The sequence below is a fragment of the Eretmochelys imbricata genome, chromosome 6 (assembly GCF_965152235.1).
Source record: "Eretmochelys imbricata isolate rEreImb1 chromosome 6, rEreImb1.hap1, whole genome shotgun sequence".
NCBI lineage: Eukaryota > Metazoa > Chordata > Testudines > Cheloniidae > Eretmochelys > Eretmochelys imbricata.
The window spans coordinates 57,380,926-57,406,522 of record NC_135577.1 but is presented as its reverse complement, the minus strand read 5'-3'; the positions used below and the strand labels follow the sequence as shown (position 1 = coordinate 57,406,522).

At 41.0% G+C, this 25,597-nt stretch overlaps 1 protein-coding gene across 2 annotated transcripts in view; it reads right to left on the bottom strand.

The window, feature by feature from the left end:
- EXT2 (exostosin glycosyltransferase 2) overlaps positions 1-25,597 on the bottom strand; it is a 94,560-nt gene that overhangs the window by 56,499 nt on the left and 12,464 nt on the right. For both annotated transcript variants that reach the window (XM_077818574.1, XM_077818575.1), the window contains exons 5-7: positions 20,970-21,165; positions 17,137-17,276; positions 16,231-16,324 (exon numbers count right to left, since the gene is read on the bottom strand). In XM_077818574.1, the coding sequence (XP_077674700.1) occupies positions 16,231-16,324; positions 17,137-17,276; positions 20,970-21,165 (430 nt within the window). The remainder of the gene's footprint in view (positions 1-16,230; positions 16,325-17,136; positions 17,277-20,969; positions 21,166-25,597) is intronic.

The window sequence follows — 25,597 nt, the reverse complement described above, 5'->3', positions numbered from 1 at the left end:
CATAGTCCAAGCATAGGACAGGGACTAGAGAAAACTTGAGTTCTACTCCTGGCTTTGACACCGACACCCTCTGTGTCCTGGGGCAAATCACAAACTCTCTCCCGTCAATGGCTCGTACATGAGCTTTCTCTTTACTTTGTCTTTACAAGCCATCTATAATTGAAGTGTGAAGGAAGGACGCTAGGGGACAAGCAATACAAACTTAATTCAGAGTTCAAATATTTTTTATGCCACCAAGTGATGTTTTATGCCATGGCTGTGACAAAATGTTCTTGCTTCCTTTGACAAGGCATCTGCAGAGGGTTGATTGGTGGACTTGCTTCAGCGTGTAGACATTCTGCTGAATCTGGGTATCTGGCCTCACTCAGAAAACCCTTGAGTGTTCCTTACTGTGAGAAGTTCTCCAGTGTCACAGATAAAGTTAATCGCACATGATGGATAAGATCAGCTGGGAAGCTCCCAATGACAAGCCCTATTATATTCTAGATAGGCTCTTGAACCATGCTTATTGCTATAGTAGCTGAGTACCTTTCAGCAGTGCATTAAGCAATGAGACCACACATCTGTCACATGCCATTTGTTTGCTCATCCTCTCCCCAAGGGGAGAAGCAAGTAGAGTGTGGTATCTTGTTTTGGTAGGATGTACAGTCTTTTTTGTTTGTTTGTGTTTTGTTTTAATATAAACGTATATGCTCTGTATTTATGTTGAGGGCAGCTCAAAGAAATGTGCCTTGCCTTTGGAGTGGAAGTTGCTCACATCTGCGATGGTCCTTAGCTCCTGGGGAATTCATTCCACAGTCTTGGTCTGGCACACAAGAAAGTTCCATTTCCCACACAAATGAGTAGTACCTTATTGCATCCTAAATTTTCATACTAGCTGCTATGATACTGGCCTTACTATCTGACCTCCAGTGTAAAGGTACACAGGACACAAACTGGAAAGGCCCTCCTGGGTCATCAAACCCAGGCCACTGCTATTGCATGCTGCACAGATTATTTTCACAAGGTGACTGTGCAGAACTGCATTTCTTCCATGTTTTGAAGACATTTTTCAAGTTTGTGCCATTCTAAGTATTAATCTATGTTATTTTATAGATTTGGTGGAAATGGGCACTTTATAAAATAAAATAAAAACTATGCCCAAATATTAGCAGGGATACAGTTCTAAACCAAGAGGACACAGACATCTAGTAGGACAGCAACACAAACCATAGTAACAATAACCAAGCCCAGATACCCACAATCTTCAAAATGTGCCATGATGCCAGCTATGAAAGGGAACTTATTCATATATGGATGAAAGCAGGAGCACTTCAAGGATTCTCTAAAGCATTCTCAATTTAACCCTGTGCTAGTCTTTCCCACCTAAATGCTGGTGCCTAGACAATCACCAACTTTAACTACATAAATTAGGCTCAAATAGACATTTAAAGCCACTGTTAAAAGTACAATGGAGAACTGACACTAGTCCAGGAGTTCTCAACCTAGGGGGTTGCAACCTGCAGGGGATCACGAACAGGTGACCAGGAGTTGCAACCACCCTGACTTTCCCATGTTGCTAAATGGGCAAGAGATCCTGGACAGATCCAGTGTGGAAAAACAAGAGAACCTCTGCCAGAGAGTCTAGCTCCACCAATCAGCAGAACATTCAAATTTAAGAGACTGGATGGCCCAATGAATGGAGAATGACTTAGAGAGCCTTTAGGTTGCCAGCTAAGCTGCTATCACTAAATGGCTGTTCAGTAACCTATATGAAATAGTCTCAGTCCAATAGCTACAATCCATTTTACAAAACACACCACTGCAGCTAATATCATTTGCCATCCTTGTTCATAGTCCCAGGAAAGTAACCAAAGACTGAACGAACGATGGGGACTGAACGATGGGGACTGAACGAACGATGGGGACTGAACTCTCTTCTCTCTCCCCCTCCCCACAAGTTGTGATCTCTGTCAGCCAAAAGTTGTTCCCTCATCAGTGTAGAGGAAGCTTTCACCATCATTGCTGACATTCTGCTAAGCTGTCAATTCCAGCATTTCCCACCTAAAGTTGCTTAAAATATATATTTAAAAAAGAAAAAGACTGAAGTGATCTCTTTATGAAAAGGACCCAACATCCAATTCGTACAGAATTATTTGGGGGGTGGGTTGAGAAAGCAATTTTTGTAGTATATCTAGTAGTGGAAGCAATAATTGTAAGATGGAGAATAAATCAAGCCCCTAGCAAATTCAAGAAAAAATAGTTACAAAGCAAAAAAGAAAGGCACCACTCCAATGTGCTGCTCATAAATACTTATTCTCGGAATCCCTTTAGTAAGATGACACAAAGCATCCAAACCCATGATTTCCTTCTACTTGGCTGCAGCCTTACAACTTTGGTCAAGTGGACTGCAGAGACACAAGGTGTTCCAGGTACCAATACACACATCACTTTAATAGATGAGGAGCATGGGACAGAAGCATTTACAGCTAATTTCACAAGAAAAAAGAGATAGCAGCCTGCAACAAGAAGGTAGCCCTCTCACTAAAAGTAACATTTATTTAAGCAAGGTGTTATTTTTCTTAGAAATAAACACACTTGGGGGCCCAGCGTCTCTTTACAAGCTCTTTACAAGCCAACATAGTATCAGGTTACACAGTCCATTCATATAATGTTTACAAGACCTAGTGTTAATGCCACTAATGGTGCTCCGACATAGAGTACAAGACAGATCAACGCAAACCTTCTGCTTACATTGATAAAAGAAAAACACTGGGCATCAGGAAAGGAGCACTGTATGGTACAACTCAAGGGGGTGCGTATGCCGGCAGGGAGAACTATGCTCCTTGAAAGGAATCTTCTAGGTTTCTATCAGTTACCCACCCAGTTTGGTGAGAATGGGGAAAGTCAACAGAAAAGAGATTTGGAAGAAAGCAATAAAAGTTAACTGCCCATAAAGCACCACTTCTCCCAACCTCTAGGTCAGGCGCCATGCTATTGTAAGATTTTATTCCATTGCAGGAGCCAAGTGCTCCCGAAGTTCCACACTTGAAAAGGTTTATGAGGCCTTGAAGTGTTACCATTTTCACACTGACTGAGGTTACTCTACTTTAACTGCTTTCCTTTTGTATGGTATAGGTTCAGATACCCACTTCCATCCCACAGTGTTTTTCCAAATAAACTTTTTACTCCGTGACCAGGTAGGCTCGGGAAGCTCTGGTAATAGGAAGGCATGTAACCTAGAGGCTACACTGGGAGCCAGGTATCTTCAGTTTTATTCCTGGCTCTGCCATTTATTCACTTTTTAACTTTATACAATTCACTTAAACTCTGTGCTTCTGTTTTCCCATCTGTGCAACATGTGCAATCCCCATCTCATAGAAGTGTTGTGAGGCTCAGTTGTTTGTAAAGCACGTTGAAATCCTTGGATGGATCGTCCTATAGAAGAACAGTGTTACTCAATCGCCAGTCCCTGAGATCTCCCTTACACAGTTTAGGAAGGCAACAAGCCTGTCCCTGGTATCAAAAAGATTGAGAAACACTGCTATAAAAGGACAAAACATTTTCCCTCCTGTTATTTGTAAAATTCCAAAACCTATAATTTAGCTAACCAGTGTTACTACCGTAATTGATAACTGCAACTCTCTGGTCCTTTGCTAAATACTTCTTCACAAAACGCACAGTAAGCCTGTGGACCTCCCTGTCAGAGGATGTTGTGAAGGCCAAGATTATAACAGTGTTAAAAAAAGAACTAGATAAGTTAATGGAGGATAGGTCCATCAGTGGCTATTAGCTAGGATGGGCAGGGATGGTGTCCCTAGCCTCTGTTTGCCAGAAGGTGGGAATGGACGACAGGGGATAGTTCACTTGATGATTACCTGTTCTGCTCATTCCGTCTGAAGCACCTGGCATTGGCCACTGTTGGAAGACAGGATACTGGGCTAAACGGACCTTTGGTCTGACCCACTATGGCTGTTCTTATGGTACCATGAGCAGACAGACTCTTTCAGGGTGGCACAAAGTAACATGCAAAATTTCGCCCAGCTGAAGGTTCATTTGGAAGCTTGCCCAGAGAGGCCTTTCAGACTCAAAATTTACATAAAGTAGAACTAATTGAAGCCACACATCTTCAATAACGAAGCAGAGACCTCAGGGACTATAAATCCTAGCATGCAATGCTCTATCTTGTTCCAAGCTGCCTCCAACCATACCATATGGACCCACAGAACATTCCCACATTCAAGTGTTTAAGCTGCTATTTCTCAATCCCACATACTGGATGTCCCTCTCTATCTATGACTAGCTTGCTGTGCTGATGAATTCCTTACTGCCAGCATGTGAATCAGTTTCTCTGTATTCAGCTCCATGGGAAAACCTTCCAAATGCTTCAGTTACGATCAGCATCATTTTTTGCTTTCTCTGCTAGGCAGGGCTTGAGAGAAATTTACTGGAGACTGCACAATTTTGGGTCATTCAACAATATGTAGTTTACAGTGGGGGATAAAGATCTAGGGTAAAATTTTCAAAAGTGCTTAAGTGTCTTAGGAGCCTACATCCTATTTTCAGAAACGACTTAGACACTTTGGAATTTACATCCCATTGATTTTCCCAATGGGACAAAGAGAGTTTGTATGAAACAGAAAAGAATGTAGGCTAAATGTTCAAAAGTGATTAGCCAGTTTTGGCTTACCTAGCAGGTAGCTCAACACTTCCTGAAAAATCAGGCCCCTTTAAGGTGTCTTAATTTGGTTGCCCAAAAATTGAGGCACCAAAAATTAAGTCACTTTTGAAAATTTGGGCTGAAAGTAAAAAATTAAAGCCTCTTCCCATGTACAGGAGTGTTAACATTAGACCTATTAAATCAATGGAGTATTGGTAAACTCATGCTGTATTTCCTGACCAAAAACAGCTTCTAAAATATTTATGTTCATCTTCTATAAAATATGAAAAAGTGTCTTTACAACCTGCTTCGCTCAACTTTGAGTGTGGCTAGTTTCCAAGAGCAATCTATTTCTCAAGGCTATTATACAGGTACTGTACAGGCAAGATTTCTAAAGTGAGTGAGTGCTTAAAATGGGGGAGTTGTACTTTGATTTAAAAAAAAAAATAGTCATTCGGTTCCACATCGCCTGAAATAAAGGCCAAACCATAATTTAACCTGGTTTGGGTTTCTGATAAACCAGTGAAGAGTGAACAGAGAAGAGTGACTTGTAGAAATATATACCTTACTACATTTTCTTATATGTTTAACATAATATTTTAACGTTATTTCTATTCACTCATCTACTCCTCCTCCCATTTCCCAATTGTGCTGAACTGCGTAAGTCCCAGGACCTCACGAAGCCAGAAGCAGATTGCATTTATTTAACATTACCTAACCACATGAGAGACCTATGGAGGTAAAAATCCTTTATTTCAAGCAGCTTGTGTAGGCTGAACAGGACACAAATATACATCAATATTGTCCTACCTCTCAACTGTCCTTCATTAGTCACAAATGTACTTGTTTGGTTTCTTGCCTTAGGCATCAGAAATGCTAGTTATGACAATGTATATCACAGGGTAAGAGCAGATGTAAGATAATCCATGGCCCCTCTTGCCACCCCTACAACCTAAATCCATCTGAAACACTGGCTAAGACACGTCACAAGCATTGAGCAGATTTAGGTGAGAACCAGGGACATTCTAATCCAGATATTTTTATAAGGTGACTCAATACCGGGGGAGGTGGAGGGGTGTTGGCGCTAATACTAGGTACAGTTTCATTTTAATTTGACCTGATAAAATTCTCTCAATGTATTTAATAATCTAATCCAATATCTGCTTTCAATCTACACTGCAGTCATTGTAATCATGGATTAAACAAGTATATTTGGCCTCTTCAGAAACAGAACGAAGAGATGAAACCAAATCTTTACCACTGCCATTTTTTTTTTTTTTCTGGGGGGATAGTTGTCAATGCTCAGAGATGGAGAGGTCAGGGTTCAAAATGCTAGTCTGACCCTCAAGATACTAGTCGCCTGGGAGCAGACTTCTAGGAGTTCTCAGTTTTATTGCTGTAAACTTCTGACATCAGAAATGCTGACTCCTGGAGCTGAGGTTAAAGGGAAATGTTAGTGCTAGCAAGATATGAATTCCACATCACCTTAAGTTTCTTGCACTATGATTTTTCTTGGGTCCTTGCCTCACATTTTGGCTGTGGTAGTTCACAAGGTATAAGTACAGCAATGCATGCATTTGACACTCAGATACCAAAATGATGCACTACATCAAGCAGATCTCTGTTAAAGATTAGATTTACCAAGTCTTTCCTCTATCATGTTTGTTTTGTTCATAAGTTTTCATCCTCAAGTCTCATCTCACTTTTGCTAGTTCACAATAGCATCACTTTGCTCAAAATCCAGCTGCAACTACACTACACACAAAACTACTATTTGACAGGAAGAAGGGTTTCCATGCTGTCCCATGAGACAGCTGCACTTTTGTGGCCCTTAAATCCAAGAGTATCTTGATCCCTAATATACTGCCAACATACTAGGATTTAAGGCAGTGTTTCCCACCCTGGGGATGTCAGACTAGTTTTGGGAATGGGGGCATGGAGGACAGAAGAGAAGAACAGAGTGTCCAGGGAATCCTGCATAAGTTGGATCTACTGTGACACCCCCATTGCAAACACTCTGCTGCGAGTACTGCATGGAATAGCACTTTGAAACCCAGCTCTCCTCTCTGCTCCTGCAAGAGGCAGATACAGCAGTCTCAGACTCAGGAAGATTGACTGACACAAACTTAGCATCTCCGTCCCAGATCAGCAGCATAAATGTGTTCCAGTCACAGAGCCAGTAAAGGACCCAAAAACATAGAGCCTTCTGGTTGAGGGGAATGGGGCCAAAACATGCAGAAGGACCCCCTGGGAAGAAGAACAAAACAAAACTAAATGGTGTAAAGGGAAAAAACAGTTAAAGTGCACTTATACTCTGAAGAGTATGTATGCAGAAACAGACCCTATTTTCTGAACATCTTTGCTCCTGTTGGGTTTTCACCTTATATAGTCCTAATTTACAGCAAACAAGGGTTTACTTTTGTAGACACCATAGAGACAATACAACTACAGGACAGCAAGCTGGACTCTAGTCTGCCTTATGGATAATCATATTTGTCAGATACACTGGTGAAGGTCTAAGAGGCAGAAGTGAACACAGCTTGATTTTTTAGATCGCAGATGAGGTTGCAATGTTGACTGATCCTTTTAGTCGAATAGGCAGTCATTGAGAAAGGACAGATATAAACCTTTACAATGCAATTTTAAACAGCCATTTTGACTATAACTACACAATAAGATTAGTCTCTGCTTTGAAAATTTGAAAATTCCCTCTCCATTAACCACACACAACCAAAATTATGACAATCCAGATTTCTGCTATAACTGTTACAAAGGCAGGAATAGTCAAGAGAAGAACAAAAATCAGTCATGGGTATACAATTGCAGGAACATTCAAATGTTATATGACTACCCAGTGAAAGGAGAGGGAAAGGGAAGGGGAGGTTCAGCCACATTTCTTGAAAAGTGATGGACATCTCCTGAAACACAAAGCAATAGGTTTCAAGTCTCGGGGGTATCACCTTCAAATATGTCTATGTTCTAAGGGTAGATCAGTTTTCTCTGCTGTAGACATCCTGCTGAGAGGTGAGGTCCCCAGCAAAACACAGGAATCTGACTGCAAGCCTTTGAGGTGGCAGGAGCCAAGAGTGGTTCAAAGGCAAGGCTGGCGGGTGGGCAGCACCTCTGAGTATTGTAAAGGTTAGAGGTTAGTAAAGCAGGAGCCACTGGCCAATAAAACAGTGTTTGCAGAGCCCACTCTGCAGCTAAATTAGGGATCTGTTTACACCTTTCCCAGCTTTCTGAGTTACACACACCGATGCTTCCCACTGTGATCTTGTCCAGTGTCCGCTAGCATCTCCCCTGGTCAGCAGCTGCCCAGCTCTCTACTGGCTAGCTTTATAACATGGCTAAAAGATGCTTGGAAACTTTTAATCAATATCCAACATCAAAAATAAATAAATAAAAGCACAACTTGTGTCAACTGCTGCAATAAGATCCATCTTGTTTGAGATTTCCCATGACTGCCATACTAATGCCGGGAGAATGGAAGTTTCAATTCCCTTGACAGGAGAGGTTAAACACAAAACAAGCCCAGTGCCAATCACACACATGAAAGACCAGCATTTTGCAGTAACGAAAAAAATGTGTCCGGTTACTGCAATGTTGTAACTTGCAAAAAAACAGCACACTCCTATTTCAGAGCACAAGCCATATTCCATAAGGCATGTTTATCCCCTTTGCTTATTATGTTTATGTTAACTGTGAAATATGGATTTTTATATATGTATAAACACACACAATGGAAGCCATTAAAAAGCCATAGGAGTTGCTGCAAGCTCCGCCTACAAACACATATTTTAGTGACACCCGTGTTGGTGAAAGCCACTGGAGTGACAGCCTTGGAGTCTGAAATTCTTTACCCAGCTTCCCCCATACCTTGAGCAAATGAAACCATCTCTCAGGGTGCAAAAGTACTTCACCCTTCATGGACCGATCAGTTTCTGCCTCTCTGCTGAGGCTGAGAACCAGGGGGTCAATTACTGCCAAATGCGATGGTGCCATGTGATGTACAAACTTGTCCAGCAAGAAAGTAGTTGGAGATAAAATTAATTTTATCTAGACCACAAAACAGCTGTTAGGTAGTTACTGAAAGCATTTCTTTCAGCCTGGAACATATTCAAAACTCCATCCTAGAAGCAAATGGAACATGTAGCTCTCCTGTTAACTACTGGTTTCAGAGTAACAGCCGTGTTAGTCTGTATTCGCAAAAAGAAAAGGAGTACTTGTGGCACCTTAGAGACTAACCAATTTATTTGAGCATGAGCTTTCGTGAGCTACAGCTCACTTCACTGATGAAGTGAGCTGTAGCTCACGAAAGCTCATGCTCAAATAAATTGGTTAGTCTCTAAGGTGCCACAAGTACTCCTTTTCTGTTAACTACTATTTCTGAACATCTCTAAAAATGAGTCACTTAAAACAAAACCTTTTTAATGACACATCCAAGTTCTGTTCCCATGTCTAAAGGATGTTCAAAATTAGCAGCTAAAAAAAGGTAAAACTAGAGAAAGAACTTCATGGCTGTTTCAGAATCTAAGGGCACCACAATGCATTCCTAACACTGACAGCTGGAGGGTACACAAACTCTTACAGTGACATCAGGCAGGAGATGGAACAGGTTCTAAAGAGTTGTGTCAACACTAGAAGTTAGTTCACAACAGCTGCACTATTTCCACTTGCTCTGTAATTTATGCAGTGGTAGCTGCTCAACTGCTGGCTATTTCATCCCTGAAAGAGCCATGTGGCATTCAAGAAAATGTATCCAAAAGGTTGATTTGCACAACTGCTATCCAACAAGTCAAAAAGGTAACAAACATATATGAAAACTATCCAGGAGCAGATTGAGTGCCACTATAGGGCACCTAAAAACTTTGTAATTTAAAACCAAACATTCTTACTGTATAAGGAAACATGATCTAGTGGTTAAAGCAGAAGACTCAGAGTCAGGAATCCCAGGTTCCATTAGACTATCAGTCTGACCCTGTGTAAATAAATTATTTGTGTATGCCTTACACATTTATATGTTATATAAATACCCCATCGCAGCTCTGAAGGATTTAATTACTGCCTTTACGAACCTTAAATAGGAAATGCTATAAAAATGCAATGTTTTTATTGTATAGGTAAACATTAATTTTACAATGATCTCAATTAGTAGGCAGGTTGTGGATTTGGGCAAGAGAACTGTGGTACAGTCCAAGTAACAGAAGAGGGGAAACAGAGTGGAAACTGGGTTGAGCACCAGGACCAGATGATCATAAACACTGTTAGTCTGCAACCAGCTGCTTCAGTCAAACAGTGCAAAATATTCTCAATTGGAAGAAATCCTGAACTTTCAGATTTGGATAATCTGCATTTAACTGTTGTATGTCCAAGATATCCCTTGACTAGGAATTGGCATGCAGCAACCTTCCAAACTTTGGTAGTAAGATGTCCAGATTCACAGCAGCATTTTCACTAGTTTAAAGTGGAATGGTTGACTTAAGTTAGCGTAATTACTCTCTTAAAAGTTCAGGTCTAACTGGGCTAGGAATTATAGGATGGTACCACATTCTCTTTGTGAATCTACCTCCTCCCAAGCACCCAAAAAAATGTTTGGCCTGAACTATTTGTTTAATTCATATCAAGTTCACAAACAGTTCTGAGTTGACCAAAACTGCATTTTTCAACTAATAACCTATTCATCCAAATAAATCTGCCTAGCTCCAATTCTAATAAAACATAGCTCTGATCCATAAAATCATTCAGTGGTGTGCTTTCTGCTCTCACGGACTTCTCAACTATCCCATATGTTGTAGCATGGAGATTGTTCCGCTCCATAAGTAATATGAAGACAATTTGCTTCTTTCTGGAAGGCAAAGATGGGGGTAGGAATAGGAAGAATCTAGGGTAAGGGTGCTGTCTTCAAGCGACACAAAAAAATTCTGATCAGTGAATGCCAAGGATTCTGCTACTCCCTTAGTGCTCCTGGCAATAAGCCAGGTAATCGTTTTTCCTTTCCCCTGCTGTCTGCTGCAACAGACCAAGAGGGAGAAGGGGGCTGGAGCTAACTCCAGTGCAGCTGATAAGATGGCAAACTGTCCATGCCTGACATTTATGGAGGACCCAGGGTTCCATGGAAGCACTCTGGGAGGATTAAAGTGGGGTTAGCCTCTCTAATCACACTCCCTAAAATTCTACAAATGTCAGATGGATGAAAGCTTTTATATTCGATAACAATGATTCTAAAGAGCCCTGAGACAGAAGTTGCTCTCCATCAAGGAAAGATATAAAGCTGGAAGTCAATTTTTAAAAAAAAAAAAAAAAAAAAAAAAAGCTTGTAAGACCAAACCATGCACCCTTAAGAGCTGCCTTGCTGCTCTCTACAAATGGCAGAGCCAATATATCCTGGAACTACATTTCAAATGACAAGATAAAAAACAGCCCTTTGGAAGCTCACTCTTCCTCATTCCTCCCTCTATGAGTGTCCAAATATTGAAATTAAGTTTGGCTGGAAATAGACACTTCTCTCAGTATCGACCAATTACAGCTAACAATCGTACCTCCTATATGTGCCTCACCCTGCAAAAAAAAAAAAAAAATCCATACAATCCTTTTGGTTAAACTTTGTCCAGGACCATTTCAGTGTAAGAATGAGAAGTTTCACACGCCTGCACTCACTGCCTGGAGCCAGCAGAAGGCTCATAGCTGTCAGCAAACTGATAAGGGCTGAAATTACTCCACAAAGTCCTCTTTAAAGAGAAGAGCCAAAGAAGCACATTAAATAGGAAGGGGAAGGGGTCAGACACACTAGCCACTCATGTTTTAATGTGACAGTAAAATAAGTCACTGATTTATGCATATGCTAGTGTCTTCAGTTTCGTTTGACCTGGAGAGCTTGAGGCATGGGGGATATAAGCTAGAAAAACTACAGTGGTATTGCTCATACATTATTTATTCTGGGAATAGCACTTCCCAAGCCAACATTGAAAACTCACTCTAAAATGACTCACAATTTCTTTTCAAAATTGGGCTTGTCTTTTTTTGTCTTTTTTTTTTTAAACAGAGCATAAAGGAGGCCTGAAAAGGTGTGGGGTTATGTTTATTTAACTTTTTCTGACTGTTTTTGCCTCAGGGCAACACAAATCTCAAGTCTGGTCTTCTTTAGCTCTCTAAGTGGATCTCTTACAGAATTTTGAAGGGGGTGCAGCATAAGCTGATATATTAGCTGAACGGGTCAGGGGGTTGTACCTTTAACAAAGACATTCTCTTCCTAAGTGTTAAAACACATTTAAAAAGTTTTAATAGTATGACTAAAATAAATCCCTTTCCTCAGTTGTGTCGGCTTGTAGCTTCTTCACTCTTCCCATCACAAGTGATCATCATCAGAGTAGATAATACCTTAATTTCTAATGTAAAAAACAAAGCAGGGGAGTGAAAAAAAAAAACTTCCCACATCCTCTGGCACTCCCCTCTCCTCCCACTTTGAAGGTTATCCTTAAATTCCAGTCCTAGGTAGTAATGAGTTTATCTGTGTTTGCTGGATTTGGGGCAATGAGTTGGGATTTATGATATCAGTAGCACATAAATTTTCAAGACATACAATACTCTGCTAAACGAATCTGCAGACCAAAAAAAAGAAGAAAAAAAAATCAGAAGGACTCTGGAAGTCTGTTTACCCTACAAATTACAAAGTGAAAAACAGATTTGTCCTGAGGAAGGAGGTTTCATAAGGGATGGTTTTAGCGGTAGCCATGGAGGTGTTGTGTTTTCCTTTCCTTTTTCCTCACTCTGCTCTTCTTCTTCCCCTTACTTCAATCTTTCTCCCTCTTCCTCACCTTCATCTCTCACCCTCCACTCCTCCTCTCTGCCATACTCCTATCACACACACTCCCTGTCCTTCCCCCTCTTCCCTCCTCACTATTCTGCCACAATGTTGCTGTTGACTTATGGCACAGGGAAAGTGAAAGTAGAACAATGGATGCTGTCCACAGTACAGCTCAGCAACTGTGAAGAAGAATCAAAGTATATGAGTAGTTTGGCGTGAATGAGGAATAAGAAAAGTTCTAAAATGGTCAGTGATACTCTGGAACAGGGGTCCCCAAAGCGGTGACCGTGGATGCAATGGCACCCGCCGGGGCATTTTTGTGCGCCCACAGGACACCCCGCCGCCGAAATGCCACCGAGAAGCGTTGCCGTTTCTCGGCGGCATTTCAGCAGCAACACTTCTGGCCACTGCCGCTTCTCATCGGCAGCCTTTCTTCTCATCGGCAGCCTTTCAGCGGCGGGGTGTCAGGTGCCCTGCCAGAGTCTTCTGTGCTATTATTATTATCATCATCATCATCATCATCTTGTGGGAACAGTATATTGCTATTCCCACAAGAAAGGTTGGGGACCACTGCTCTGGAACTTACAACAATGGCTAGTGCAGACCATTTATATGCCAGAAAACTCCATATCAAACGTCACTGATCCTCTCCAACCAAACACTAACTTGACTTGGTAGGGAAGGATAAAATTGGAGATAGCACACAAGTGCTGGGTACTAAAATGCATAAGGGTTGTGGTGAATATGGAGTATTTTAAATTGGCAGCTCAAACATTCTAAGGAACTTTTTTTTAAAATATATTTTAATTCATACGTATATAGGGGCATGTGTACATATTAACAACTCTAATAGGTGCTGTTTTTAGCACCTATTAGAGTTGTGAATATGTACAAATCTCTGGCAGTTGACCTCAAGATAACACAGCCATAGTAATTAACTGGAGTGGGGTGAAAAAAGGGAATGGAAACCTCTGCTGGCTGCTGTGATACTTGCAAAGGCTTCTGTTCTGCATACAAGGAAAGTTAAACTAGTCATAGAAATTAGACATGAAGGAAATGGAAGATTAAGTTGTCTAGTCTATTCTTTCCGCCAGGACATGCAGAATGGATCCATATAGTTAGGGCCCTATCAAATTCATGGTCCATTCTGGTCAATTTCATGGCCATAGGATTGGAAAATTAGTCAATTTCACATTTTCAGATGCTTACATCTGAAATTTCAGTGTTGTAATCATGGGGGTCCTGACCTAAAAGAGGGTTGTGGGGGGTGGAGGTGGGGGCGCATAGCTGTTGTAGAGGGGGTCATGGGATTGCCACCCTCACTTCTGTGAGCCCAGCTGTGGAGCTTCCTGCAGCAGGGGTAGGTACCCAGAGGTGGGTCTCACTCCCCTCCCCCCTGAGAGCAACTGAGCAGGGTAAGAGTAAGTCCCATTCCTCCCCAGCCTGGGGACTAGCAGCTGGAGCCTGGGGAACAGTAGGAGCCCCTGGCTCGGCTGTCCCCAGCCCTACCCCTCCCACTCCCCTCCAATAGCTAGATTTCATAGGGGAGTGCTTATTTTACGGTCCATGACAAGTTTTTCACAGCCGTGAATTTAGTAAGGCCCTACATATAGTATAGCTTCCAGCACTGTGTAGTTACAAGTGACTTGAACAATGGGACTTCTATTACTTGGAGAGACTATTCCACATATTAAAAATCTCACCATAAGGAATATTTTCTGATATTTATCTTAAATTTCCTATTTCTGAATTTCATCTCCTTACTCCTACTTATACCTCTTGGACCACAAACATTTTCTCCTCTCCTTGATATTTACAAGTATCATGAGGGGGGAAGTATGGCCTTGTGGCTAAGCTTATAACTTGGGACTCCAGAGGCCTGGGTTCAATTCCTGCTCTGCCACAGAAATCCTATATGACTTTAAACAAGTCCCTTAGATCTCCATCTGTGAAAGAGGGATAACAGTACTTCTCTCCCCACAGTGGTGGTGTAAGACTAAATACATCAATAACTGTGAGGCACTCAATGACAAGGGTGACAGAAACACCTTACATAAAAGAATTTGTGAAATGCAAATATCCTTCTTTCCCAATGCCTCCAAAACGTAATTCTACTTTACATATTCAAAACACCATGCAAACAATGTTATGTTTGAACCCTACTGTACATGTTAATTTTATAGCCAAAGTCCTCTCCAAGATGCTCAGCCACTTTACCACAATCTGCCTACAGGCAACAATTTTATTGATCTGCTCAGCTGAGTCACTGACACACACACCTGCATGAGAATGCTCAGGTCAGAGTAAGTATCTGGTATTATGGACACTAACAATCTGTGCCAAACAGGCAATATCATCTACTGGACTGAACTGAAAACTGAGTTGATTATATTCCTGGCTCCGCTCAATTCATTCCATGACCTTATATGAATCACAACCTCTCTCTGCCTCTGTTTTCCCCTGGTAAAACTGGTATAACATCTATCTTACAGAGATGAGCTTGTGTAATTAACGTACATAAAGCATTTTGCATTTAACTACCACCTTTCATCCAAAGATTTCGAAGTATATTTATAGATCTGGACATATGTAGGGTCAGCAGAATTCATGACTCTCTCACTTCAATGAATTTAGCGATGGTTGAGCAGGAAGCTACAAATTTGCACTGTGGTTTTATCAGAAACTTGTCTTAACTTGTTTCAGAGTAGCAGCCGTGTTAGTCTGTATTCGCAAAAAGAAAAGGAGTACTTGTGGCACCTTAGAGACTAACAACTTTATTTGAGCATAAGCTTTCGAGAGCTACAGCTCACTTCATCGGATGCATTCAGTGGAAAATACAGTGGGGAGATTTATATACACAGAAAACATGAAACAATGGGTGTTACCATACACACTGTAATGGTATTAGCTCATCTTAAGTGATCACTCTCCTTACAGTGCATTTGGTAACACCCATTGTTTCATGTTCTCTGTGTACATAAATCTCCCCACTGTATTTTCCACTGAATGCATCCGATGAAGTGAGCTGTACCTCATGAAAACTTATGCTCAAATAAATTTGTTAGTCTCTAAGGTGCCACAAGTACTCCTTTTCTTTTTTTCTTAACTTGCAAGAGAAGAGGAATAAAACTGAACTCTGCAGGAATTTGATCATCACTCTGTACTGAGAAAGCAGGGAGAACACAGAGTAAAGTGAAATTACTTACAGTGGAATTTGGCCAGCTATTGGGGTAAGCACCCCTGCTCTTGTGGAAAGTACCATGGGATCTTTAATGAACAGGTGGTCTGGACCTCAGTTTTACTTTTCACAGTATTTACGCAGTCCATGTTCGGGAGACCCTGACCATTGTGGGCACTGAAGATCCCATAACATCTTTCACAAGAGTATAGATGTTAACATAGCATGCCGAAGAAATTCCAGTGTGGGTAACTGAATTCTGCCTACTCAAGCGTTCTTCTACAATTGCAATCATATGCAGTGTTCTTAAATTCCTGACCTAAACTACACTGTAGTACTGTTAAACAGCTGCTCTCCAGCAGATTTAGTTGTGCCAGAGATGGATAAAATTATCTTTGCATATTCAGTATTTAAGTATTCTGAGCATTATATAAATGTTAGTTATTGTATTTTTAGTGCAAAAAATCAGCAAGCTGAATGAACTGAACTTTAATAATATGAGAGTATGCAGAATGCTTCTACTCCCAACCACACTTCACACACATACACAAGCAGTAGACACATATGAACTCATGTATAGATTTAAATGCTATATTCAGGCTATTTTACCTGTCTTTGCATCTCCTCAATCTGCCGCTGGGGAATGCTTTGCAGAATGCTGTACATTTCAGGCATCTTTTCTTCAGGTATCACAACAGAGGCTCTAAATGCAAAAAAGTGAAGGGAAAAAAGTATAAAAATGCCATATGAGAACATACCAATAGTCCATGTAAACTGGTATCATAACGTGCTAAGCTCTAGAGGTTTCAGAGGAAAGCATAAGCCCCTGTAATGCAATTAATTATTCAATACTAGACCATTGGGAAATTTCTTCGTGACTCCAGCTGCTCAGCCTAAGGGAAATACCCAAAAACCCTGTGGGGTGCATTTGCAGAAGAGCAGCTGCAAGTGGCTACATAGAGGAGTGTGGTCTAATGAATTAAGTATGGACTGGGAGCCAAGAATTCCTGTGTTCTAATTCCAGCTCTATCAATGACTTGGTGTAATTCTGAATAAATCATTTAGGGGAAAAGAGTGTTAAGTGCGTACATTTGTATGTATACAAAATCTCTGCTGTGACTCAGTTACTCACACCTGTAAAATGGGGATACTTCTTTGCCTCACAGGGGTTTGGGAGGTGTAAACTGCTAGAAGTGAATTTAAACAGCTTGCGTGCAAATACAAGTGTGAAAAGGCCAATAATTTTTGTTCTATAGATGAATATCGTGAGCTGCAAGAAACAGGAAATCCAATACCAAGAACTGGATAGTCTGTGCTGCTCACCACCCTCCTTTTGTCCCCTCATTTTCCTGCTCCATTACTTCCTATGCTTGAATACATCCATAGGGTGGACTTCAACTGCCCTGTTTTCAGCATTCTCAATGCAGCCCCCTGCATATTCTGTTCCTTCACTTCTAGGTTGTGAGGTTTCAAGTGGTTTGAATTTATGGAGGGTGCAAACCAATAAGTACGAACCTCTTCCAGTCCAGAACTTCAGAGAAAGGCAAAATATAGGAGTCAGCAATAACAACAGGGACACAGCCAGCCTGAAGTACATCACTTAGCACAGCTTGTCCCAAGCGAGCACCACGCAGAACAATGCAGAATGTGGCTTCCTGTCAGTGAATAGCAACCAGAAAACGAAGATGAAAAAGGGAACAAATATTACATCCCTATAACTTATACATTCGTTCCCCTCTGAACATACAGGTTTAATGAAATCACCACTCAAGTTTGCTCTCTGCCATCATCATGTTCTGAGTTATCATCAGATTCAAAATAAACGTGCAACTTTATTCTCCACTGGGTGTAAGGTGAAAAATGAGGACTGGATGAACTAATAGGACTTTTCCATCTTGTGTTTTAGTGACCTCATGTCAGAAGTTTAATCCATCAGGAAAGACAAAAGAATGCCAAACCCTTTACAAATCTAACATCTTAATGGCTGACTATGATCATGATTACGGCTCCGATTATGTCATGGAGGTCGCAGACATCACGGAATCCATGGCTTCCAGAAACCTCCATGATATTGGGGCACCCCAGCAGCCCAGCAACAGCTGGCAGCAGGAGACCCTCCCGCAGCAGCCCAGCTGCCACAGGCAGCGGGGGCCCCCCCACAGCTCTCAGCCCTTCAGGGGAGTGGGGGATCCCCACACAGCTCCCAGCAACTGGGTCGGGGTGGGGAGCCACAACTCCCAGCCACTTCATGCAGCGGGGCAGGGTGCTGGACCCTCCTCCCTCCCCATTTTGTCAGGGATGTTTTTACTAAAAGTCAGGGACAGGTCACGGCTTCGGTAAATTTTTGTTTATTGTCCGTGACCTGTCCATGACTTTTACTAAAAATACCATGACAAAATTGAAGCCTTAATCATGGTTATTCAGCTGATACAATATATAAATGCTCTGGAATGTCAGTGGAGACACTCTGAGAAACAATTTGCCCTGTGTTGATAAATGCATTAGAAAAAAATAGTACTATATAACGCTGTTCGTTAAACAAACATCAGTTATTTTTGCTGGGGAACTGGTTCAGGGACTGGAGTGAGACAAAGATTTTTCACCTCTAGGTCACTGGTTCAAAACTAGCTCAGGATATTAGTAAGTTTTCTGTTTACAATCCAGCTTCCAGAAGACAGTATCCACAGAAACCACCATTCCCATTGGCATTAATTGACAAGTTGGTGGGCATCAAAAGCAGAGAAACAGAGAACCAAGTGGGACATGAAGGCTGAAATATTCTTTCACCTTATAAGTGGCCTTTGCAGGGCAGGGGTGAGGTACATTGGCTAGGCAGCACTGGTGAAGCTTGAGCTGCTGCTGCTATTGTATTAATACTGCACTAACAGGACTTTGTTCCCCGGGGCTGTCAGTCTGGAAGCTTTCTCTAGTTCCAAAAAAAGTCACTCAAAAATTGTTTATAGATTTATTTATTTATTTATTTATTAAGAAAGGATCTAGTGAATCTATTAACCAAGAGCCCAAGACAACAGAAAGAACACGGTATGTGAAGAGGCATATGGACTTTAAGGCCAGAAGAAACCATCATGATCGTCTAGTCGGACCTCTTGCACATCACAGGACACAGAACCGCACTCATCCGCTCCTGTAATAGGCCCATAACTTTGGGCTGAGCTACTGAAGTCCTCAAAACTTGATTAAAGGCTTCAAGTTACAGAGAATCCACCACTTACTCTAATTCAAAGCAGCAAGTGACCTGTGCCCCCACATTGCAGAGGAAGGCAAAAAACCCAGGGTCTCTGCCAATCTGACCCGGAGGAAAATTCTTTTCCAATACCAAATATTCCAGTCAGTTAGACCACGAGCATGTGGGCAAGACCACCCACCAGACACACAGGAAAGAATTCTCTATATTAATTCAAAGCCTTCTCCATCTAGTGTCACATCTCTCCTATTGGAGATATTTGCTAATAGTCGTGGATGGGCCATGAGCCACTGTAGGCAACTTCACCATACCATTCCCTCCATAAATTTATCAAGCTCAGTCTTGAAACAAGCTAGGTTTTTTGCTCCCACAACTTGCCTTGGAAGGCTGGTCCAGAACTTCACTCTTCTGATGGTTAGAAACCGGTGTCTAATTTCGAGCCTGAACTTGTTGGTGGCCAGCTTATATCCACTTGTTCTTGTGTCAACATTGACCCTTAACCTGAGTAACTCCTCTCCCTCCCTGGTGTTTATCCCTCTCTTGTATTTATAGAGGGCAATCAGATCTCCCTTCAGCCTTCACTTTGTTAGGCTGAACAAACCAAGCTCCTTAAGACTCCTCTTGTAAGGTAGGTTCTCCATTCCTCTGTCATCCTAGTCGCCCTTCTCTGCACCTGTTCCAGTTTGAAGTCTTCTTTCTTGAACACAGGTGACCAGAAATGCACAGAATTTCAGATGAGGTCTCACCAGTGCCTTGTACAATGGTACAATATTCATATGAGACTATTCATGGCATCCAATTTGCTTTCTGTAGCGGGGCAGTTAAATATGAGAACTTGGAATTAAAAGTCTTTGCTGTCCCCTCACTTGCTTCCCAACAAAGCTGTGAAACCTACGTTCATATCAGGACACTGCTGAGCTGTCCTAAAATCTCAGCCAAGAGAAGATTGCAAAACAGGATGCATTAGCAACCCAGGAGTCTGTTTAATAAGATGACAGTAAAGGGAGTGCAGGAAAGGATGTGCTGGGATCAAATGTCAGACTGCTTTGGGGAGGGTGGAGGAAAAAGGAGCAAAACACATTTTAAAACACCTACTCGATAGATCACAAGGCAGCAGGTGGAAGACTCTGGGTAGGTCTGGGGAAATAAGAAAAGAGCCCCAGATGTGGACACACATGCCCATCTGCCCAGATAACCATTTTTTCTGTCTAGACAAAAGTTACTATAAATATATCTCCTCGTATCATTGCTGTTATCAGCCAGACATTCCAAAGGGAGATGCAGGGCTCTGCAAGGGAAAGTATTTTAACAATCTCTGCATGTGTCAGCTCTCAAGTTAAAAATATTATATCCCTCACCTGCTATCCTTGAATGATACAGTCTACATTAAAGAAGCAAAGTAAAGAGAAATCATTTTTTCTTCTGGATAAAGGTTTACAAATCAGAACTCTTCCCTTTCTCTCACCCTCCTCCACTTGGAAGTTTAAACATCTTTCCAACAAAACATAAAACTGGAGGAAAATTTGTTTTTCTACTGTGCATTTGTTGTTTTATCGTAATTTGTTGAAGTTCAAAGATGGATTACATGCTGGGGGCCAGAGATGGAGTACATTGGAATATTCTCCAACTGGCCAAAGGTATAGTTGGCTTTACCACACTGCATGCTAAAGTACTTCTACTCTGTTTTCGGGGCTTGCCAGAAAACAAGAGTCTGAGAAAGCTTATCTGGTTTTATCTTCATTGACACACCAAAAGCCCTCTGGAAGTTGGGCCAAGGCCATCAAACACATTTCTCCTAGATGTTTCCATAGCTGCATGCTGTCAAATCTTCTCACTTTGTCATGGGTACACAGGGCACTGTGTGGTATTGTTTTTCAAACACTAAACTGCCAACCCCTTTAATCCCTTCAAGTTCATAACACACTTTTGGTCCTTCAAGTTCAATGAGTATTTAACTGTAAATTAGAATATAATTTACTTTAAGTATACAACACTCAGTTTAATTAAATGGACTTTTCATTTTCAAATTCTTCCAGCAATTTCACTGAAAATTAAGGAAGCGTGCTATATAAACTAAACAAAAACTCTCTGCTAAGTTAAGCATCATTGGGTCTGTGGGGCTATGCAGGTTAAGCAGCCTTACCTGAAGCACCTGAGGGTAATCAAAGACCTGGTTCTTGTGACAACGTTTACGAACAGAAGGAACTCCCTCTGACAGATTCGTGCACTTGTCCAGGATCAGCACAGACTCTCCGTTCTCAGCCTGAAGAGCCTCCAAGTCAGAACGGTATTCTGGGTGAAGAGCCATTTGGGATGACAGGATGAAGTACCTACGAGGACTGAAAAGTGGAACCAAGGTGACCTGACATTTCCAGGAGTTTTCTCTAAAAATTCTGGAATGCATTTCCTTCTATCTTGGCACAACGAAGTCCAGATTTACTTACCGGTTTGACACACCACAAAACTCAGCTTTTTCCCTCCAACGTTTGGGAAGAGAACAGGATGAGAGTTGGAAGGAATTATTAATTGATATAGCATAATTAAGATTTGGCCAGATTTAATTATAATTGCATGGACAACAGGAAGTAAGAGATAAGCAGTTCAGAGTGATGTACAGATTATTGTAAATTTTATGTCTTGAAAAGTGTACTCTTCATCTGTTTCATAAACTGAAACAAAAATAACTTTGCAACATACTGAGAAAGCCTCTGATGTAAGACTATTGCACTATGTGTTCACTTGGTTATATTTTTACATAATGTTACTGTTTTATTATAAAGAACCTAGAACACTTAGGATGACTGATGCTAGGTTCTTCTGCTTGTAAGCATTTTAGTTAATTTTGTATGGGTGAAAAGTGCTGACAGCCCTGGCACCCTATGTTGATACACAGAAATAGATATAGTAAGGGCAGTAGTTAGACAAGTTCTCCTCACTGACTCAGTCTTGTGCCTTTGTGTTATCCTGGTAGGACCACTTATAGGATAGAAGTCAGAGTTTAGCATCATGGGCCCACTCAGCCATTGACCTCTGCTGAGACTAACAAATTTATATTTATAATGTAAATTGCTAACATGCTAAATAACTTATTTTAATACCAACATATTCAAAAATGTTCTTTAACAGCTGAGGTCAAAAATGCAGGGATATAGTCCCAATTTAGCTGTTCATGGCTTTAAGCTGTGCAGCTCATTCATGCAGGAGTATAGCACACTGCACCAAAAACACAGTGCTAAAATTTATTCGGATCCTTCATTTAAAAAAATCAGTTAACACGGACTACTCCACTATGTCTGATGCAAGGAAATACACAGTATGTGCCTTCCCCCATGCTGCCAAGAAAACTCAGGAAATATGAGGCCTCTATTTAGGATTCCAATTTCCCTCCACTTGATGGCTGGCTTAAAAAAAAAAAAAAACTATACAGCTCTGAAACACACTTTATAAAGCTGAACTCTGCCCTACCTACCCACCTTACCATCTCCACACCAGCAGTTTTGGCTGCTCCAATTAGACAGTTGAGTTACATGAACTTTTTTCTTTGTAATGCTATTTTTGTAACTTGCAGAGGCTTGCTGGAATATTTACTCCTGGCATCACTGAATGTAAAACTCTGTTTTAGGAACTAAACTATAAAGAAACTAAATCAAACTCTCAATTCAGCTCTTTAAATGAAACAAAAATAAAATTTACCTTACAAGCCAGCACAGCTGTTGGTAAGTGCTAATAATGGCAATGGCCAGCCTGAAGTTGCATAAGGTTGATCATTTTTATGCTTTAATGGTTTAATACCAAAATTCTGGCATAACACTGTTAACATCCCATGACACTAAAACCCTGTGATCCAAGTCTTGCTATAAATGGATGTAAAATCCTAATGTATACCAAGCCTGATAGTTTAGAATAATGGTATATAATTGTATCTACCAACCTATGATTGAATTTTGACTGGCTTTCTTTTGTCATTTTTCCCCCACTGCCACCACAAAAGAAAAATAAAATTCATGTGACCAATTGTTTTTAAACTTACATTAATGATGATTGACCACCAGATGGCACTCTACCCAAGCTGTAGCCAACAACCTCTGCCAATAAGTATCAGTGTGCAATGATACATGGTGATTCCAAAATATTCACTAAATCGGTGACTGAGGCACTTGCTCCCAGATACACATCTGTTCTCTGGTGCACTGCAACCAGCCACGCCACCTGGCTGATCATGTGGACATGAACTATGAAGAAGTCTGTACTAAAGAGAGAAACCATAGATGATGAGGTCTACCAGATGCATTTTGTTTCCAATATGGGAACATGATGTTCTTTCCCTCTGTGCTTAAGGTAACAATTTATCAAATGCCAACTTGGATTCACTTAAGTGTCACTGCATTGTTCATATACAAGAATATTTGAAGCAGGCACGTTAAGAGAAAAACACGTACATGAAGATTGCAGGACAACCCTGAGCAGTGGTCGTTTACCTTAGTGTTTGTGACCTGAAATTCAAAATAATTCAGGTTTACAGCCCTCAAAAGACAACAATAAAAACACTGACATTGTCAGCAGAAGAGTAGGCATAGAGTACTGCCACTCCAGGTAAATTTCTGATCTGAAGTTGACAGCATCCCTTTAACCACTTGGGTGCTGCCTCAAGTACCCAGGATATGCAGGTTAAAAATAAATCATTGTTAGCATTGCCCGATGTAGCAGATATTTCATATGTGAAGGGAGTGATCATCACACAAAGGACTGGGTTATATTCATGGCTCTGTATCTGTTTTGCTGTGACATGTGAACAAGTCACTTGAGTTTACTGCCTCAGTTTACTCATCTGTTAAACAGGTAAGTAAGGCTTCATAGTCGAGTGCTTTCGGCTGCTCAGATAAAAGGTATTATGAACACCAATATTAAAAAAAATCAGATTAATAGATTTTAAGGCCAAAAAGGACAGTTAAATCATCTAGTCTGACCTTTTGTACATTACAGGCCAAAGGATTTCACCCAGTTACTCCTGTACTGAGTCCAATAATTTGTATTTGACTAAAATAGATATTCCAAAAAGGCAACCAGTCTTAATTTGGAGACATCAAGAGATGAAGAATCCACCACTTTCCTTGGTTGTCTGTTCCAACGGGTTAATACCCTCACTTAAAAATGTGTGTTTTATTTTTAATTTGAAATTGTCTGGCTTTAACTTCCAACCATTGGTTCTTGTTATGCCTTTCTCCAATAAATTAAAGGAGCCCATTAGTATCCAGTATTTTCTCCTCATCAAAGTACCCAAATACTAATCAACTCTCTTGCTGATCTACTAAACAGAATGAGCTCTCTAAGTGCGTCACTTTTTCTAGCCTTCTAATTATTTGTGTCTTTTATGCACCCTCACCAAGTTTAACGTCTTTTTAAAATGTGGACCACCAGAACTGGACACAGTATTCCAATTATCAGTCTCAACAATGCCATATACAGAAGTAAAATTCCTCCCTACTCCAACTCACTATTCCCCTTTTACACACCCAAGGCTGCATTTCCCCTCCTTTTTTGCCACAGCATTGCAATGGAAGCTTATGTTGAATTGTTTGTCCACTAAATCCTGTTCAGAGTCACCGCTTTCCAAGATATAGTCCCCCATTCTGTATGTATGGCATACATTCTTTGTTCCTAGATGTATAATCTTGCATTTGGCTGTATGAAAACATTTTGTTTGAATAGGCCCAGCTTACCAGGCAATCCATATTTCTCTGAATAACTGCTCTACCCTCATTATTTACCATTTCTCCAGTCTTTATGTCGCCTGAAAATTTTATCAACAATGATTATATATTTTTAATCCCAGCACAACTCCACTAGAAACACGCCCATTTGAAGATGACCACCACTGCAATCTCTGGAGTGGGGCCAGCCAAAAGGAATTATGCTTCATTCCATGTAAGTATCACCTACATAGGTCTCAGACAGCCACTGGTGAGGGAACATGCTTATATTCTAACAGCAATCCCTCCCACCAATCCCCAGCACATAAGAATCAGATCAGACCAAAGGTCCATCTAGCCCAGTATCCCGTCTTCCAACAGTGGCCAATGCCAGGTGCCCCAGAGGGAATGAACAGAACAGGTAATCATCAAGTGATCCAGCCCCTGTTGCCCATTCCCAGCTTCTGGCAAACAGAGGCTAGGGACACCATCCCTGCTCATCCTGGCCAACAGCCATTGATGGACCTATCTTCCATGAATTTATCTAGTTCTTTTTTGAACCCTGTTATCGTCTTGGCCTTCACAACATCCTCTGGCAAAGAGTTCCACAGGTTGAGTGTGCATTCTGTGAAAAAATACGTCTTTTTGTTTGTTTGAAACCTGCTGCCTATTAATTTCATTTGGTGACCCCTAGTTCTTGTGTTAAGAGAAGGAGGAGTAAATAACACTTCCTTATTTACTTTCTCCACACCAGTCATGATTTTATCATAGACCTCTATCATATCCCCCTTTAGTCGTCTCTTTTCCAAGCTGAAAAGTCCCAGTCTGATTAATCTCTCCTCATACAGCAGCCGTTCCATAGCCCTAATAATTTTTGTTGCCCTTTTCTGAACCTTTTCCAATATATCTTTTTTGAGATGGTGCGACCATATCTGCACACAGTATTCAAGATGTGCGCGTACCATGGATTTATACACACAAACCTATAACAACACTTCCGTTATCACCATTTCTTACAAACCTGCCCAGTGCCATAAGCAAGTCTGAAGTTATATCTAGACGCTAACACCACACATATTTA